This window comes from Pistacia vera, unplaced genomic scaffold, assembly GCF_008641045.1.
Source record: "Pistacia vera cultivar Batoury unplaced genomic scaffold, PisVer_v2 Contig289, whole genome shotgun sequence".
Lineage (NCBI taxonomy): Eukaryota > Viridiplantae > Streptophyta > Magnoliopsida > Sapindales > Anacardiaceae > Pistacia > Pistacia vera.
Genome location: NW_022196100.1, coordinates 781481 through 799055, shown reverse-complemented (window position 1 = coordinate 799055; position 17575 = coordinate 781481). Strand labels below are relative to the sequence as shown.

The 17575-nt window shown below is 42.4% G+C and overlaps 1 protein-coding gene across 1 annotated transcript; it reads left to right on the top strand.

Annotated features, from left to right (window-relative positions):
- The first annotated feature begins 11380 nt into the window (after window positions 1-11380).
- On the top strand, window positions 11381-16931 carry LOC116134519. Its single transcript, XM_031420212.1, has 8 exons — window positions 11381-11393; window positions 12093-12272; window positions 12363-12830; window positions 14869-15024; window positions 15130-15267; window positions 15386-15427; window positions 15523-15956; window positions 16332-16931. The coding sequence occupies exons 1-8, from the start codon at window positions 11381-11383 to the stop codon at window positions 16929-16931; spliced, it is 2031 nt and encodes a 676-aa protein (XP_031276072.1).
- The last annotated feature ends 644 nt before the right edge of the window (window positions 16932-17575 follow it).

The following is a 17575-nucleotide window of genomic DNA, read 5'->3' as shown; positions in this document are numbered from 1 at the left end:
CCCTGGCGAGCACGATTTTGCGCCGCTCTGCTGGAGCGACCTGCCAATATTCACTTTAGCCCCTGGATCTGATGGACGCTTCTGTACGTATCAATGAACTTGGTTTTATGCTGTCAGGCGATCTGCGCGCGTTAAAGCCTTTGTCAGGCACAAATGCCTCGGTGTGCTGAGTTGGCACCGTTTGACAGCGTTAGTGGCGCAGCGTAACCGAAACGACGACCATTATCCGGTCATTTATGCGACTGTGGCGCATTTAATGCGGAGAGAGAGAGTGGGCTGTCGTTTCAGTTCCAAGGGGTGGTAACCGTCGATTCGCAACCCTCATATAAAAACTCACTTTTCTGATGAAGCCACCGAAATTTCTTTCGCTTCAAGTGGAAACCTTCGCTCGCCAGGAACAACTTTCTCCCGATCGGCGTTTTTCAGGCAATCGAACGAATTTCGGCCCCAGCTTCGCGTCTCAGAGAGGGTTTTTCCTTTACATATATTTCTTCTCTCTTTTTTTTTTTTGGTGGAACAGTCGTTGGGTCTCTCGGCTTTTCACGCGAGACACACGCCGTCCTTGGATTCGAGTCTGGATGGCGGCTCGGTCGTTGATAGATTTTTAGGCGTCCTATCATTACTCGGACGACACAAAGGCTCTAATGACCGTGTCTGTCGATGTTGCAGACTGGAATGGAACCGCCCACATACCCGAGGAAGGAGCCAGCTCGTCCTCGCGGGAAGTCCCCAGGACGCAGCCCTCATGTTACTCGGTTCTTACTTCCGAGGAGTTTGATAGAATAAGACGCAGTACGTATTCTCGCGCAGAGGTGTTCCTCGACCATACCAGATCGTCGCGGCGCCCAGACACTACCCCTCGCCGCGATCTCAGAGGAGATCTTCAAGGGTGGAGGGATATCCCCTTCCATCCTTTCATCAGGTCGGTCCTGGATCATTTCGGGATCCACCATGCAATTGACCCCAACGCGTATGTCTCGCGTGTTGCGATGTACATCGCGTGTTGCGAGAGCGGCTTGGGAGAGCCAACGGCGGTCGCTTGTGTCGCCTACCATCTTAAGAGATAGGACAAGGACTCGTACTACCTATCTCGGCGACCGACCATTGCCGCGGGATACATAGCTACCCCACAATGCGGGAGCCTATGAGTCTAAGTTCTTCTTTTTCATGTACAACGGCTATTGCTTTTTCAGATCCAAGTAGGTTTTCTTATGAGTTCATTATCTGCTCGCCCGATCTGTAGTTAACGACCTGCTTTGTTCTGCAGTTAATGAACGACCGAGCAATCGCTACTCGCTGACCCGGACAGCTTGTATCTTTCGGAGTACTGGACGAGGATTCGCGACGCGAGGAAGCTGTGACCACCGCGAACTTGCGAAAGTACGTTTTTTTTTCAGCGACCGGGCGTCTTTAGAACCTCAAGAAGGTAAGTCACACTTAGTCCCCTTCTGGTCGCGAATTGGTTTCAATTTCTAACGCCTTGATGCAGAACGATGCCCCCAAAGGAATCCGGCAGTCCCGCCGAGCACCGTTTGTCTTTCCTCGATCGAGGATCGAGAGGGGCTGACGCTGCTCGTGCGTCCCGCACAGCCGTGCGAACAGTCCCAGCTTCCCAGCCCCGCCCTGCTGCGCAAGGGGCAACCAGGTCGACAGCCGCTCAGCACCGACTACTCCCCCAACGGAAGGCTCCGGCCCAGAAGTCAAGGAAGAGAAAGCAAATTCAGCCTACGAGTCGGACCGAATCAGAGGAAGAGCCTCTTAGGTCGCGTCAGGGGTCCCGGAGGTCGGTAAGAACCTGTGGGCGAGGCAGGTGCAACGGACGCCACCTGTTCTAGATTCGTTGGGGAGTCTGCCCGAGTACCTGCAGCCGATCTTTTATGGCCTGCTCGATTGCGAGCTATCGGAGTCATACAATGAATTTGCAGATACGGGCGACGACCTGCTGGCTACGTCGTTTTCAGCATCTGAGCAAGGTAAATTAACCGTACTTGGAAATTCAATCCGATTTGTTTCTAAACCAACTTGCTCGCAGGGATTGCTTGCGATAGGATGTCCATGGAGAAGACGCGTCTGGGGACGCAAAGGACTAGCGACCTGGAAAGGAGTTCGCAAGCTTAGTAGAGCTTGCGTCCGTCGAAGCTGAAAGAGCACAAGCGTTCGAAGCGGCGGACAGGTATCTGCACCAAAAGGATGCCGCCCTGCATCAGTGGATTTCCAGAAGGCTGAGCTCGACCGAGCGTGCGAGGAGATTAAAGCTTCAAGACGTCCGCCCCGTCTCACCAAGGAGTTCAACGAAAAGGATCAAGAACTGCGGCGACTTTCGAACGGGCTCAGCGAGCTGAGAAGCTATATGGGCGAACAGAAAGGCTGCCCTTGAGGCCGAACTTCAGGAGAGTCGGAGAGGATCGCTGCCTACTGCGGAAATGCAGAATCAATCTGAGGTTGAGGAGAAGGCCGCGGACTGGGCGATCGGGTCCATCTACACCCTTTGTGCAAAGAACCCTGATTTGGACTTCTCCGACCTCTCGGATCTCTGCAACGACCCTTGCGGATATTGCCGAGGAGACCAGGCTGCCCGGCCGCCCAGGAACCCGACCAGGGCCCGACCAGGCGGTGGCTCCGGCTCGAAGATCTTCCCGACCAGCCTTAGTGTTTAGAGAGTCGCTCCCTTGTACCCGAGTCTTAAACTTTGTATATGACTTTCTTTGCAATTGAATTTTACTTTATAATATGCACTATTTACAGTTGTGGTTCACATGAGTGATTACATATAAATTTGACATGCGAACGAAACACATTCGAACTGTTTTAAGTAAACAAAGTAACGCTTGAAAAAGAAATTGTCAAAAACTGAGCTGAGTTTGGGATTCTGATAGTATGGCCGAAGTGCTGCTCGTTCCAAGCTCGGGTACCTTGGAGCCGTTCAATCTCTTGAGATGGTAGCTCCCTGGTCTGATCACTTTGTCGATCCGTATGGACCTCCCCAGTTAGGCCCTAGTACCCCCGCACTTGGCTCTTTGGCCCCAAGGAGAACTTCCTTTAGCACCAGTCTCCGACCTGGAAGTCTCTTCGCCTGACCTCGGTCAAAGAACCTTTTTGCTCGCTGCTGGTAGGCTGCATCCTTAGCGAAGCCTTGCTGCACGTTCTTCAATTAATCCAAACTTGCTCTCAGAAGTGCTTCGTTGTCGTCCTCGTTGTACAGGTCCCTCCGAAGAGAACCGTCCCGACCTCGACAGGGACTGGCTTCACAGCCATAGGCTAATGAAAACGTTTCCGAGGTGGAGGTCCTTGGAGTTGTCCTGTATGCCCATAAAACTTCGGGGAGGTCGTCAGCCCAATTTCCCTTGGCTGCCCCGAGCTTGGCCTTCAGAGTGGTGCATGATGGTCTTGTTGACTGCTTCAACTTGGCCATTCGCTTGCGGCCTAGCCTGAGGCAAATTTCTTTGGATGCCCAGCTCGTTGCAGAACTCTGTTGAACTCCTCATTATCGAATTGCTTTCCATTATCTGAGATAAGGTGTGAGGAATTCCGTAGCGGCACACTATGTTCTTGAAAACGAAGTCTTTTAACTTCCTGGTCGTGATCGTGGCCAGTGGCTCGCTTCGACCCATTTGTAAGTAATCCACCGCGCCCCGGCGTACTTGACCCCTCCCTTTCCAACTGGCATGGGCCGATAAGGTCGTCCCCCACATGGAAAACGGCCAGGGGCTTGACATAGTACTACTCGTAAGGGTGCTCGCGGAATGTTTCGCGAACCGCTGGCATTTGTCGCACTTCTTGACGAAGTTGTGCGCATCTTCTTGGATTTGGGGCCAATAATATCCCTGACGAACATCTTGTTTGCGAGAGATCGAGCTGCCGTGTGTTTGCCACAGATCCCTTCATGATTTCCCGCATGATGTAGTCTGCTTCTTCAATGGTTACACATCGGAGGAGAGGGGCACTGAATCCTCTCCTGTATAGCTGATCCCCGATGAGTGTGAAGCGAGCAGACCTTACTCGTAGGACCCTCGCCTTGACCTTGTCGTTAGGCAAGGTCCCGTCCTTGATGTATTGTATAATGGGAGTCATCCAGGAATCTGACTGAACCTCGTTCATGGCCTGTTGGTCGAGCTGATGACGGACGTCGACAAAACAAACAGAATGCTATCCGGGCCTCGGATTCTAATGATGAGCTATCTTCGCCAAGGCGTCCGCTATAGAGTTGCTCTCCCGGGGATCTGAGCGATTTTAAAGTGTCTAACACCCCAAAGGCCTTAGCTTTTTCCAAGTACGGACCATGTTCCCTTCTTTGGCTTGGTACTCTCCTAGATTTTGGTTAGCCGCCAGCATGGAGTCGCTGTAGATACTGATCGTGGTTCACCCCATTTCTTTCGCAAGTCGCAACCCGGCGAGCAGGGCTTCGTATTCGGACTCATTGTTGGTCGCCTTAAACCCGAATCGAGATTTCCATGAACTCGAGCCCCCTCGGGCTCACCAGGAGGAGACCCGCACCGGCTCTTTTCCTGTTTGATGACCCGTCACGTAGAGGTTCCAGGTCGTAGTTCTTGAATAGTTTCTTGCCCGACTTCGCTGGACTGCTGCTCGCTTGGGAGATAGGAGAACTCCGAGATGAAGTCTGCAACACCTGCCCTTTGATGGTCGACCTGGGCATATACTTTAGGTCGAACTGGCTCAGCTCCATGGCCCATTTGAGCAACTTCCCTGAAGCCTCTGGCTTCTGGAGGACCTGCCTGGGGGGTAACTCGTCATTACATTGATCGTATGGGCATGGAAGTAAGTCGTAGCTTTCTGGACGCGTCAAAAGGGCGAAAGCTAATCGCTCCATTTCCGGATACCGCATCTCGGCATCCGATAGACTTTACTTGCATAATAAACTAGCCACTGAGCTTTTCCCTCTTCCCGTATTAAAGCTGCACTGACCGCGAACTGAGACACGGACAGGAAACGAGCAGGATTTCCTGTGGAAGAGGTTTAGAGAAAGACCTTCCCTAGATGCTCTTTTATACTCTGGAATGCCGCTCGCATCGGACGTCCATTCGAATTTCTTATTGGCCTTCAGAACGTTGAAGAATGTAAACAGCGTCGGTTAGCCTTGATATGAAGCGACTGAGTGCCGCTATTCGCCCTTTTCAACTCATGCCCTTCTTTTTGCTGGTCGGGCCTCCATATCGAACAGAGCTTGAATCTTTTCGGGTTCACTTCTATGCCCCGCTGGTTGACCATATACCCACGAATTTTCCGGACGATACCCCGAATGAACATTTGAGAGGGTTCAGCTTCATTCTGTAGAGTCGGAGTATGTCAAACATTTCTGCAGGGTGCTTAATATGTTCTGAGGCGACCTGCGACTTAACCACTGTCGTCTACATAGACCTCCATTGTCCTCCCGACTGGTCGGAGAACATTCGGTTGACCAACCTCTGATAGGTCGCACCCCATTCTTGAGCCGAAGGGCATTACCTTGTAGCAGTATAGCCCCCTATCCGTGATGGGTCTTATGCTCCTCATCTGTCTTATGCATCGGATTTGATTGTATCCCGAGTATGCTCCATGAAGCTTAACAGCTCGTGCCCGAGTGGCGTCCACGAGCTGGTCAATTCTTGGCAGGGGGAAACTGTCTTTCGGGCAAGCTTTTTCAGGTCACTGAAGTCTACGCAGGTTCGCCACCTACCGTTCGGCTTCTTTACCAGGACCGGATTGGCGACCCAGGTCGGTAGGAGCTTCGCGAATAGATCCATTTCGGAGAAGGTTCTCCACTTCGATTTTAACGCGGCGTACCGCTCTGGATCCATCGCCCTTCTCTTTGGCGCACCGGCTTAGCTTCACTGCTGACGTTCAGGGAATGGCAGATAACGTCCGGGCTGATCCCGACCATGTCAGCGTGCGACCAGGCGAACACATCAATGTTCTCCTTCAAGAAGTTCACCAGCTCGGAAGCGAGCTGGGGATCGAGACAGCTCCCGATCTTAGCATTCGGCTCGGCTCTTTCGGATCAACGATACTTCAGCCAGATCCTCAACCGGGCCGCTCGGGGAGATTTCCTAATTCGTGGATCTATATTATCCTCTGCCGACCGGCTGTGGCTCGATCCGGCTGATCGTCATGGCCTGACGGCGCGCACCGCGAAATGCCCTTCCCCTTGTCGGCCATTTGGACCGCTTTTATATAGCATTCGCGTGAGCACTTTGCGACCCGCTTACCTCCCCGATCCCCGATGGGTGGGGAACTTCATCTTGAGATGATAGATGGAAGTAACTGCCTTAAAGGTTCTCAGTAGGTCGCCCTAGATACCATTGAAGGCCGATGGGCAGTCTACGACCAGGAACTCTGTAACCCTATCACCTCGTCGTAGTCGCCGAGCGTGACTGGAGCTGGATTGTTCCGTGGGATTAGGTGATCCCCTGTAAACCGTATAGAGGCATCGAAGCTGGCTTCAGGTCGGCCTCGACCAGTGTCATTCTATCGAAAGCTGACTTGAACAGAATGTTCACAGCGCTCCCGTGTCCACAAGCATCCTGCAACATTATGACACCCAATCAGGGGTGATTACCAGAGCGTCCCGTGCGGATGAGTGCAAGCTGCCTCCTTCTCGCAGAAGGTGATTGGTTCTTCCTTCCTGGCTTTCTGAGGTCACTGCGATGTGCTCATGACACTGATCGGGTCATGATGCGCTTCCCGAGCATACCTGTCCTGCGCCCCCGCGTGTTTCCAGCGAGGTGCGGACCTCCGAAAATCAGGTTCACACTGCTTTACCCGCTGCGATCACGACGCTTGTTCTTTCACTCCCCTTGGTTTTCTTTTGGAGAGTCGTCAATGTACTCCTTGAGTGCCCCTTCTTGATAAGCTCTTCAATAGCCTGCTTTAGGGCTCGGCACTCATCAGTGTGATGCCCTTTATCCCGATGATATCGACAGTATTTCTTGCTGTTCCTGGCCTTGCAGGAGTTTTCATGGGTTCTGGTTCACCGAGCAGCGGGCTTCCTCGGACTTGTCGGATCCAGATATGGACACATTCAGTGGGGTGTATTGGGGCCCTGTCACGATCGTGACGGGGGACAGGAGCATAGGACTTTTTCTGCTCGTAGCGGGGTTCTTTCCTTTTCGCTGATCGTCATTGTCTCCTTTGCGATCAGCTCGCCTGTTATCTCCCCACCTGACATGCTGCTAAAGGTGCCGTGATCGCGACGGCGAAGTGCCGCCAATGAATTTTCTATTCGGAGATACTTTTCCGCCAGGTTGTAAAATCTGATGGGAAATATCGTCCTCAGCCTGCAGTTCCTTCCACAGGTCGGTTTGCGGCGAACTCCAGCTATTATAAGAGTTCGGATGGAATCTTCTGGGCGTGAGCCACCTTGTTGAGTTCCCTGTGAGCGGTCAACATAAGACAGCAGGGATTCGTCTCTTTCTTGCCTTATGTTGCTGAGGTAGCTTAAAGGCATTGAAAATTTCCGATTGCTTGGAAATGCCGCAGAACGTCGCGCTCATCTAGGCCACGAATTGATCGAACCCGTTGGGACGACCTTAACCACCGTTTGGCGTAGAAGTCAGCGTCACAGCCAAACATCGGCATTTCGCAAGGTCCGAAACCTGGTGGAGCTCCATCAGGCGTCGTTGAATCATACAAATGGTCCTGCGGATCATAGTTTCCATCAAACGGCCGCATGTCTGGCATTCTGACCCCGGGTGGAATGGGGCAGCTAGCACTTCAGGGGAAAATGGGGATGTAGAGACGACCTGTGTCTGCTCTTTTTGCTGCTCCCTTAACCTGTCCAGAGCCGCTGTAGCCTCCTCAATTTGCGGTAATGGAGCCAGTTGGGGGTTGTTTTCACCCGTGCGAGCCCTCCCTTCTCGGTTGCGGTTCAGAGCAGTCCGGAGATGATTCCTCCTCGCCTCGGCCGCATTTCCGGCCGCACTCGACACATCTGACTATGGGCATGTGAAGACGACGGGTTGTGAGGGCCACTTTCACGACCCTCGCGGTGGTACGAACCGCCCCGCGGTGTGATAACCTCCCCGTAACGATCGGGATTGCTCTGCTGGTGGTGATCGGAGACCACCATCCCAGCATTTTTGCTTGGGTTCGCTTGCATCGTGCAATGGGACAGCTCGGGGTCCACTCTCTCGCCAAGTCTCAGCTTTGCTGATACCCTGCTAGGGCACCCTTGGTATTCGCCGGCCCTTGGAACCCTAGGCTTATTTTTTGCCACTTGTTTACCCTTGCGTTTACGCGCTGCGTGCTCGCGGCACGGCTATCGCCCTTTGCCGCGCTTTCGCGCGACCTGCAGGCGTTTTTGGCTTTGTACGGCTCTGGCTATCGTGGATGACATGCCTTGGTCCAGACGGTCCAACCTCTGGTTGACTGTCTGGAGAGTATTATCAACCCTCTCCAGGTAACTCCTGATGGCAGGGTCCATTTGCGGGGCTGTGGGTTTCCCAGCAGCATTTTGTGAGATTAGAGGTATGTTGGAAGGGGTGTCCCTCTGGCCGGGGGACTCCTTCTGCATGCTGGTTCCCTTGCTCAGGTTCAATTGGCGGGCCATTGTAGCTGTAACCATTAGGTCAAACTCCTGATGAAGGTTAGACACTAAATCAGGCCCTCCTTCTAGCGCCAAACTGTTGATGCTCGATTTTACACCAATGAATTTTTACGTGTAATATATCAATTGACTGTTCGATGCACGTGAAAATAGAATGCAAGAAAGTAAAATAGCTGTAGAGGGAGTTTTTAAGTGGTTCGGACGCTAGATAGCAAGTCCTACGTCCACTGATTTGTATTGATATTAGTGGGTTGTCAGGTCGCGGTCGCGAGCTGACTTACATCAGACGAAAAAGTCAAAGAAAAAGTTTACAAGATAAGATTTCTGTTTTGTCTTCTTTTTTATGTAAAATGGCCGAATCCCCTTAATGAAGGGGTCTTCCCTATTTTATACTGAATCGAGGCTGTATATACATCACTAAATCCGTGGTTTGGTATATTGTCAGTACATAATCTGGCTTTAGTCCTATTTTCCTTTTTCCAGCTGACATCGCACGACTTGTTGCAGGAGAATGGACGCGTGTGGGCTCCACATCACTTGGCAGGTCTGACGTGTGCTGCTGCTCTGACGGGAGCAGGTCGCTCTTCACGTGACTTTTCCACGTCAGCCCTTTATTTCCTGCACAACAATTATTTAAATACTAATCATAACTTTTTCTTTTTAATATATTATTAAGTAATCATATTTAAATGTACTATGAACAATATTGTAACATGGTATGTTTAATAAAGCTTATACATACATTTATTGACTTAATTAAAGTATTCAAAACCTTACAAGTTAATCCTTTCTTATTTGTCAGCCAGTTGAGATGTCTTACTACAACGACAATGATTACATTTTTTTTTTTTTTCCAATCTGTCTTCCGTATTTAGTGGAGAGAAATAATTTAATAATTCATGATTTTTTTGTTGATTCTGTAATTTTTTTTTTTTTAATAAACTGTACAGGCCGAACGATATCTACCGTAATCACAAGTCACAACAACGATCTATACTTATATTTGCACAGTCAACGCTGACTGTCGGAGATTAATATTAATTTTCTGAAATCTAAATTTAAACCTACCGTCCGTGAATTAGTTCACACTTCAAAGTTTCACATGCACTAACCACGCATTATATTTACATATCTTAATTTGGGTCATGTCAACTTTTTGCACTTGTGTATCGGTACAAGTTTGCATGTAGCTGTCCCCGGAGAAGTCTTGATTTTCTGCAATTAAGAAATCTGGATTTTTTATTGCGTATGACCATGTGGTTGTATTTGTTAGAGATTATACCAGATTACTAATACAATCTGATTATCATGTTTAGTTATTAAGTAATATAGATTTCATAATCTTTTAATACTAATATTTTGTTATTATTGGTAATAATAGGAATCTGATTACCTCCATTTTCTTAGATATTTTAGGATTACTAGTAATTTCTTTTTTCTTACAATTTTATCTCTTATTATTAAAATTTTAGGACAATAATGCCCTTATTTTTAAATTAATTTACATCGATTTGGCTATTACATTTTTACCCTAATAATTAACTTTTTTTTGATAAAATTACCCTTGATTCATAACAATTGCAACCCATCCAAGCCACCACCCCTACCCACCTGCTACGCCGGCCATCGGCCACCACGCCTATCCTAAAACCCAAATAACTTTGTTTAATATTCTCAAAATAGATTTAGAGAATGAACGAAAATTGTTATACCCATTGTTTGAGTACAGTTCAGTATATTACTAACTGAGTTTTACAGAGAAAACAACTCTCTTTTATGAAGGAGAGAGAGTTGATACGGCATCGTTTTAGTGAAAGGGTATTTAAAGTTAATTTTATTTTGACCTCTTTTACTCGCTGGTCAACACTGAAGGAATTATGGAGGTAGGTTTTTCTATTGGCACCAATAGTTATATTTTTTGATCTTGTATCTTAGAGTGTAAACAGATCTGATGTTGAATTAATTTTGCATAGACTAATTCGTTCAACTGGTAAGTTGATCAGTACTATTTATTTTATATCTTCACAATGTTAACTTAGATATGAATGATCCAATTGTATACTTAATTTATTAATATTTCACTAATTATAATATATATCTTTACCTTGTCATCTTTCTTTAATCCAACCTATCATGTGATGTGAACCAACCATATACTTTATTAGTCTTTCTTTAATCAAGTCATAGTTAAGATTTGATTTAAGTGAACAAATTGTATTAAAAATCATTTAAATAAGCCTATTAATATGCTCGTTTGTCCTTTAAGCCATAAGATAAGTTTTCGTCTTTAAACACTTTCTTCGTAAGTCTTGAATCTTATATTTTGATTGTCATCGTATTTTCCTTTGGTAAAGTGGAAAGAAGTGAATATAGATGGATCTTGCCAACATTTCAGTAAGTTTGAGTAGCAGTAATCGGTCCAAAAAGAAACCACAAATTTGGAAAGAAAAGTGCGATGCAATCCAACTTGGAGTCAAAATCACTGAGGCGTGGAAGTTGATGCAATAAAGAAATTCCGGAATGCAAAAGGAATGCTTATAATTTGGGACAACGCAAGGTAATAAATAACTAATATTGTGATATGTTGTATGTATCTCATAATCTTTCAAATACTAATATTATATAACGATAGATACATAGATACATTGTAATTCTACCTCATACTTATCCCCATGTGTACTAATATATTGAAATTACCAGTGACGGAAAAAGTAGAAAAGGCAGTCATGTTCAACCATCCAAAAACTCAATTAGCAAAAAGGGAGACGAAACCACTCAACAGGCCAAGCTGTACCAGTGAAAAAATGAAATTTGCAAAGTCACAAAAGCGATGAATCAGTGATGAAAGGGAAAGGTAAGTTAAAAACTATATAGATAGTACTTTTACGTCAAATTTTTTCTCATGTGTACATATTTTGGAGTTAATATTGAACAGAAAGAGTAAGAAGGCAACATTTTCAATCATATTTCTCTCATGTGTATAATTTGGTTCTGATAGTGAATAGAAAAGTAAAGAGAGATCGTGTTCGACCATCCAAAAATTTAGTTACAAAAAGGAAGACGAAACGACTCAAACGAAGCAAGCTAGTCCTCATGGAAAAAGCAAATCTGGGAAAATCAAAAAAGTGCTGAATCAACACGGAAAGGAAAAGGTTATTCAAAACTATATAGGAATTACTTCTACTTCATACTTTTTATCATGTGTACTATAAATTTGGAATTTACAGTGAATAGAGAAAAAAAAGGCAACCATTTTCAGCCATCCAATAACTCAGTTTGCATAAAGGAACAGCCCACTCCAACGCACAAAAAAGGAAATGAATTAGTATTGAAAGGCGATCATGCTCATCCATCCAATAACCCAGTTAATCAACAAGGAGATGAAACCACACAATAAAACAAACCGATCGTGATGATCAAATAACCGAAATTTTGGAAAGTCACAAGAGTGCTGAATTAGTATTGAAAGGAAAGGTAAGTAGATAGTACTTTCAACATCTATTTTTTCCCATGTGTACATAATTTGAAATTAATGGTAAACGAAGGTGTACAGGAGCTGATAATGTTCAACCATCCAATAACTCGATTAACAAAAAGGGAGACGAAGCCACCCAAACGAAGCAAGTTGATCTTACTGAAAAAACTGAAAATTTGGAAGGTCAAATTGATCTTACTGAAAAAACTGAAAATTTGCAAAGTGAAAAGAGTGATCAATCAGTATTGAAAGGGAAAGGTATGTGACTCGGATAAAAATTGAAATTTCATAATAGATTTTACAATCCTTAACATACATTTTCACATCTACATTATTTGAAATTGGCAGTTGATAATGCTCGGTTCAAGCCACTAATCAAGGCTGTACAGAAGCGTAATTGGACACTTTTACAAGATTTGGTAAACAGGACTCCTTGGGCCTTGACGGAAACTGTTTCAGAATTTGAGGACACCATTTTTCACATAATTAATGTATCAGCTGCACCCACTTGGCTTATAAAGAAACTTGCATTCAAGATCAGTGCAGAAGAACTTCAAAATTTGAGAGGAGAGTTTGGCCGATCCGTTTTATTCCACTCTGCCATTTATGGCAATAGAAATGCTGCAAAAGCTTATGTCCTTAGGAACACTGAATTTCCAAACATAAGGAACGAAGAGGGTTATCTTCCAATTCATGAAGCAGCAAGATATGGCCACAAGGGAATAATTCAATACCTTCTGTCAAAAACAAAAGTACGGTTAGATGACGACAAAGGTGTTCAACTGATTAAAGATCTCATCAGTTCCGGACATTATGGTAAGTGCAAAAGTAATTTTCTTGTTTACGATATGGTTAGATAACGTTAAATTATCACATTAGAACTTTTTATTATTACTTTGGGAAACATCGATAATACAAGGAATCAAAGAATTTAATTATGATGATTACCTGATATAAATTTTTATTTTAGTCAATTTAATTTGTGTCATAAAATAAAGGGAGAAAATCAAAATGAAGATACATGTTTATAAAAACAATTAAAAAAGGACACAAGTTTATTAAAGGACAAAAATATGATATTTAACAGTACAATACTATTTGATTTAACTTTATAAAGGGTATATATGTAAATATATATTGTTATACAATGTAAAAGTCAAAAGAGACATTAAAAAAAATTTAATAGCCATTCACATATATAAACTCAAACACATAACCCCCCCCCCCCCCCCCCCCAAAAAAAATAATAATAATAATAATTTAAAACTTAATCAAGAGATAAAGTAGACAAACCTAAGTCTTAACATTTTATATTTGGCTTTCTATGTTCTTAGGTTAAAAGAATAATATTTTTTTTTTTAGACTTTGACAATCATCTAAAAATATGAAAAGTTGAGATGCGCACAAACTGATTTGAACACTCTGTTTTTGAAAAAATGAAAAAGAAATGTCATTGATTTAGGCTTATTGTGTAACAAACATGTTAAATTCCATATTAAAAAAAAGTTCAATAATTTTTACATAAACTAATATTTGATCTATGTATTACATCACAAAATTAGTGGAATAATTAAATATAAAATCTCAAACTCTATATAGAAGAAATTATATTATTTATGTAATGTCTTACAAAAAAAAGTTAAAAAAAAAAATAATAATAAAAATAGGGAAAGTTATTGGACATGCTAGAATAGACCATAATTACCAAAATAAAGTAAAATTAATTGATTTAGACCCTGCAGTTTGTTTACAAAAATTAGTTAGACCCTGCAGTTTGTTTACAAAAATTAGTATCATAATTACCAAAATAGTTTTTAATTTTTAATTTTGGACTTTAATCGATTAAAATTGGTTGAATAGTTATTTTGTATATTTTGAAACCGTATCATAATAGTCAATATTGTAAAAGATAATTAATGAAGGTATAGTTGACTTCTCCATACTATTACTCACTATTTTGTTAAATTAAACCTTCTTAAACAAATAAGTGTCTTTTTTTTTTTTTTTTTGGGTCTNAAAATAAAAATAGGGAGAGTTATTGGACATGCTAGAATAGAGCATGATTACCAAAATAAAGTAAAATTAATTGATTTAGACCCTGCAGTTTGTTTACAAAAATTAGTTAGACCCTGCAGTTTGTTTACAAAAATTAGTATCATAATTACCAAAATAGTTTTTAATTTTTAATTTTGGACTTTAATCGATTAAAATTGGTTGAATAGTTATTTTGTATATTTTGAAACCGTATCATAATAGTCAATATTGTAAAAGATAATTAATGAAGGTATAGTTGATTTCTTTATACTATTACTCACTATTTTGTTAAATTAAACTGTCTTAAACAAATGAGTGTCATTTTTTTTTTTTTTTTTGTCCTTTTTAAAACTTATGTCCCTTTTAAACATATATTCCCATTTTTATTTTCTTTGTAAAATAAATCAAACTTCTTAAGGTAAATTCCGATAAGGAGAAGATCCAAATTCATGTGGATTCAATTATTACCTTATAATCAAGTCAACTTGTATGTATGAGTTAGCATGCATTGAAGCATATCCTTCTATACCAAACCTTGTACACCAAAAGCATATCCCTCGAGCACTCAAAGGCTGTCGAAAGGCCTCGTTAATTTACCGTTCTTCAAATCTGGAATTTGTATCCTTCTACACCAAACCAGGTTGATCATATATATTGTCTTTGCTTTCTTTTATTAGTTTTCTTTCATGTGTTCAACTCAGTGGTCGAGTGGATAGAATTTTTCATTCTAGTGTGACGATATCTACATTACAGATTTCATTCTTACAACCAAACAATTGCCCTGCTAATTAATTTGTATTCATCTCTACTCCATTTACAGGTATAGCGTTAGATTTATGGAAGGGATATCCAAAGTTAGCTCTTGAAAACAATGCAGACAGAAAAAGTATATTAAAAATATTGGCTGGTAAGCCTCTGGCTTTTAAAAGTGCGAGTTGGAGTCGCCTTGGGTTTTGGAGACGCTTGATCTATGATTGTTAGTAACAACATTCTTCCTCTCATGCCTTATAGACTCAGATACACTCTAACAAACCCATCTCTTATATTCACATGCTCTTATTGTTGTTGCCTGTCTCTGCAGGGATTCCTCTGCAAGAGGAATATGTTCCTCACAATGAAAGTAACAATGGGGACATAGAAAACGCCGTTAAATGTCCAAACGAGTTGGGACAATCCAAACATTTTGGACCTATTCGTCGAATAATCTATGCTTCATTTGGTTTGTACACCTCCTATCTATCTATCTACAAAATAGATGCTAAATAAGTTGTCTTTCTGAAATTGCTTGTCCTACAAACCAAAACAATTTATAATACTACTTATTTGTTATAACACAGGTGCTTTGCGCCAAATGATCTGGCATATCCTCATGCTGCTAGGTAATTGGCATTGGACAATTTTCTTAATTAAAATGGACTATCTTGAAGGCATTCTTTATCTTGTTTCATTGACTTATTGAGTTGTTCAATTGCAGTCCCGGAAATCAAAAACATTCGCGATACAAAGTTGACACATATACAAACCCTCAAAATTGTTAGAATCTTGTGTCATGGTAGTGAAGTTACGTGGAATCGTAAAGAGGCCTTTGAAACTTTTTTGTCGCCATTTCTTGAAGCTGCAAAACTTGGGATTTGCGAAATTGTCGATGAAATTTTTGATGCTTATTTTTATGCTTATACCTACCGCTACAAAGATAATGGTCACGGTCTACTTCATATGGTAATTTTACATCGCCAAGAAAAGATTTTTAAAATTATTCAAGAAAGGAATGTGTATCTATCAAGCTGGAAAGCAGTCAACAAAGGTGGAAAAACTGACAACATGTTGCATTTGGCTGGACGGTTGGCAGCTTCAAGTCAAGTCTCTGGTGCAGCATTACAAATGCAGAGAGAATTACAGTGGTTCAAGGTGAATATATAATCCTACGAAAAAAAACAAAAACAAATTTATACTACTTATATACTTCAAATGACTATTTTATTGGAATTTTATTCTTGCCTCTAGATGTCTTGATCTTACATCTAACTGCAGATTTGCCAAAAATTTAAAATGCGGTACTTTCATTTCTCATATATGATTTCATGTGTATAATTGAATGTGCAAGAGATTTAGAAATCTGGCCTATACATGATTTTTATTCTAATTCTAAAGGTTCCTTTATTTTTTCTGGCCTAGTTAATAATTTCTTATAACATTTAATTCTTCTATAATATTTGAGATTTTTTGTTTGAGAATCAAATTTATTACTGCTCATGTTTACGCTAGCTAAGGTTTTATCTTCAGGCTGTGGAAAGTTATGTCCATCCATCCCTTCAAGAGCAACAAAATAAGAATAATAAAACTCCTAGAGAAGTCTTTACCGAAGAACACAAGGAATTGGTTAAACAAGGTGAAGAATGGATGAAGGGAACTGCTACATCATGCAGTGTTGTAGCTGCATTGATAATAACTGTAGTTTTTACAGCAGCTTTTACCGTACCAGGTGGCAACAACAATGATGGGATACCCATTTTCTTGCGCAACACAACTTTCATAGTCTTTGTCATATCAGATGCCCTTGCACTGTTTTCTTCCACAGCTTCAGTGCTGATGTTCTTGGCAATCCTCAGTTCACGTTACTCAGAAGACGATTTTTTGTTGTCATTGCCAAGGAAGTTAATCATCGGCCTTATCACGCTATTCTTTTCTATTGCAAGCATGATGGTAGCATTTGGTGCAACTCTTTACACATTTCTTTCACATTCATGGAATTGGACTGTCATTCCAATTTCACTACTCGGATGCCTCCCAGTGGCCTTATTTGTCATGTTACAATGTCCTCTCTTGGTTGAAATTTTCTCTTCCACTTATAGACCAATAATTTCCATAACCCCAAATAAATAATTTATGATGTCACTCTGGCAATAGCACCCACACAAAGTCTTCCTTTAGTGAATAAACCTGTATGAGGTGTTAATTTCATCTCGTGTCAGAGTCATTTACTTTTCTGCCATTTAATGTGAGGAAATTATTTCAAGGTTGAGGCAAATCTTATCATTAATTATTGCTATTATTTTTATTCCCTTGTAAGCAGTTTATGTATTTACCATTCTACTATTTAATATAATCATGCCTTATGTCACGGATTTCGCATCGAAAGCACATATAGAGGTCTTGATCTTCAGCTAATCAGCCTTTTGGATGTGAAACTCTCAACTTGTGATAGTGGTATCAAAGCAGACCTGATGGACAGGTAGGAAAAGGCCCCACTTGTGATGAGGGCATCATAGGATTGGGTGGGAGAGAATGTTATGGATCTCACATCGGAAACGCATTGGAGGTGGGAGAGAATGTTATGGATCTCACATCGGAAACGCATTAGAGAGGTCTTATAAGGGAGAGGGTCCCTCTACCTAATAGATTAGCCTTTTGGGTATGAAACTCTGTCCTATGACACTTAGGTCTCCTCAGGTTTGCTTAAAATAATTACATTATAATGTTAATTTTGGTTTAACAATGGCCTAATTTCATTGGCTCATGGCCCAAAG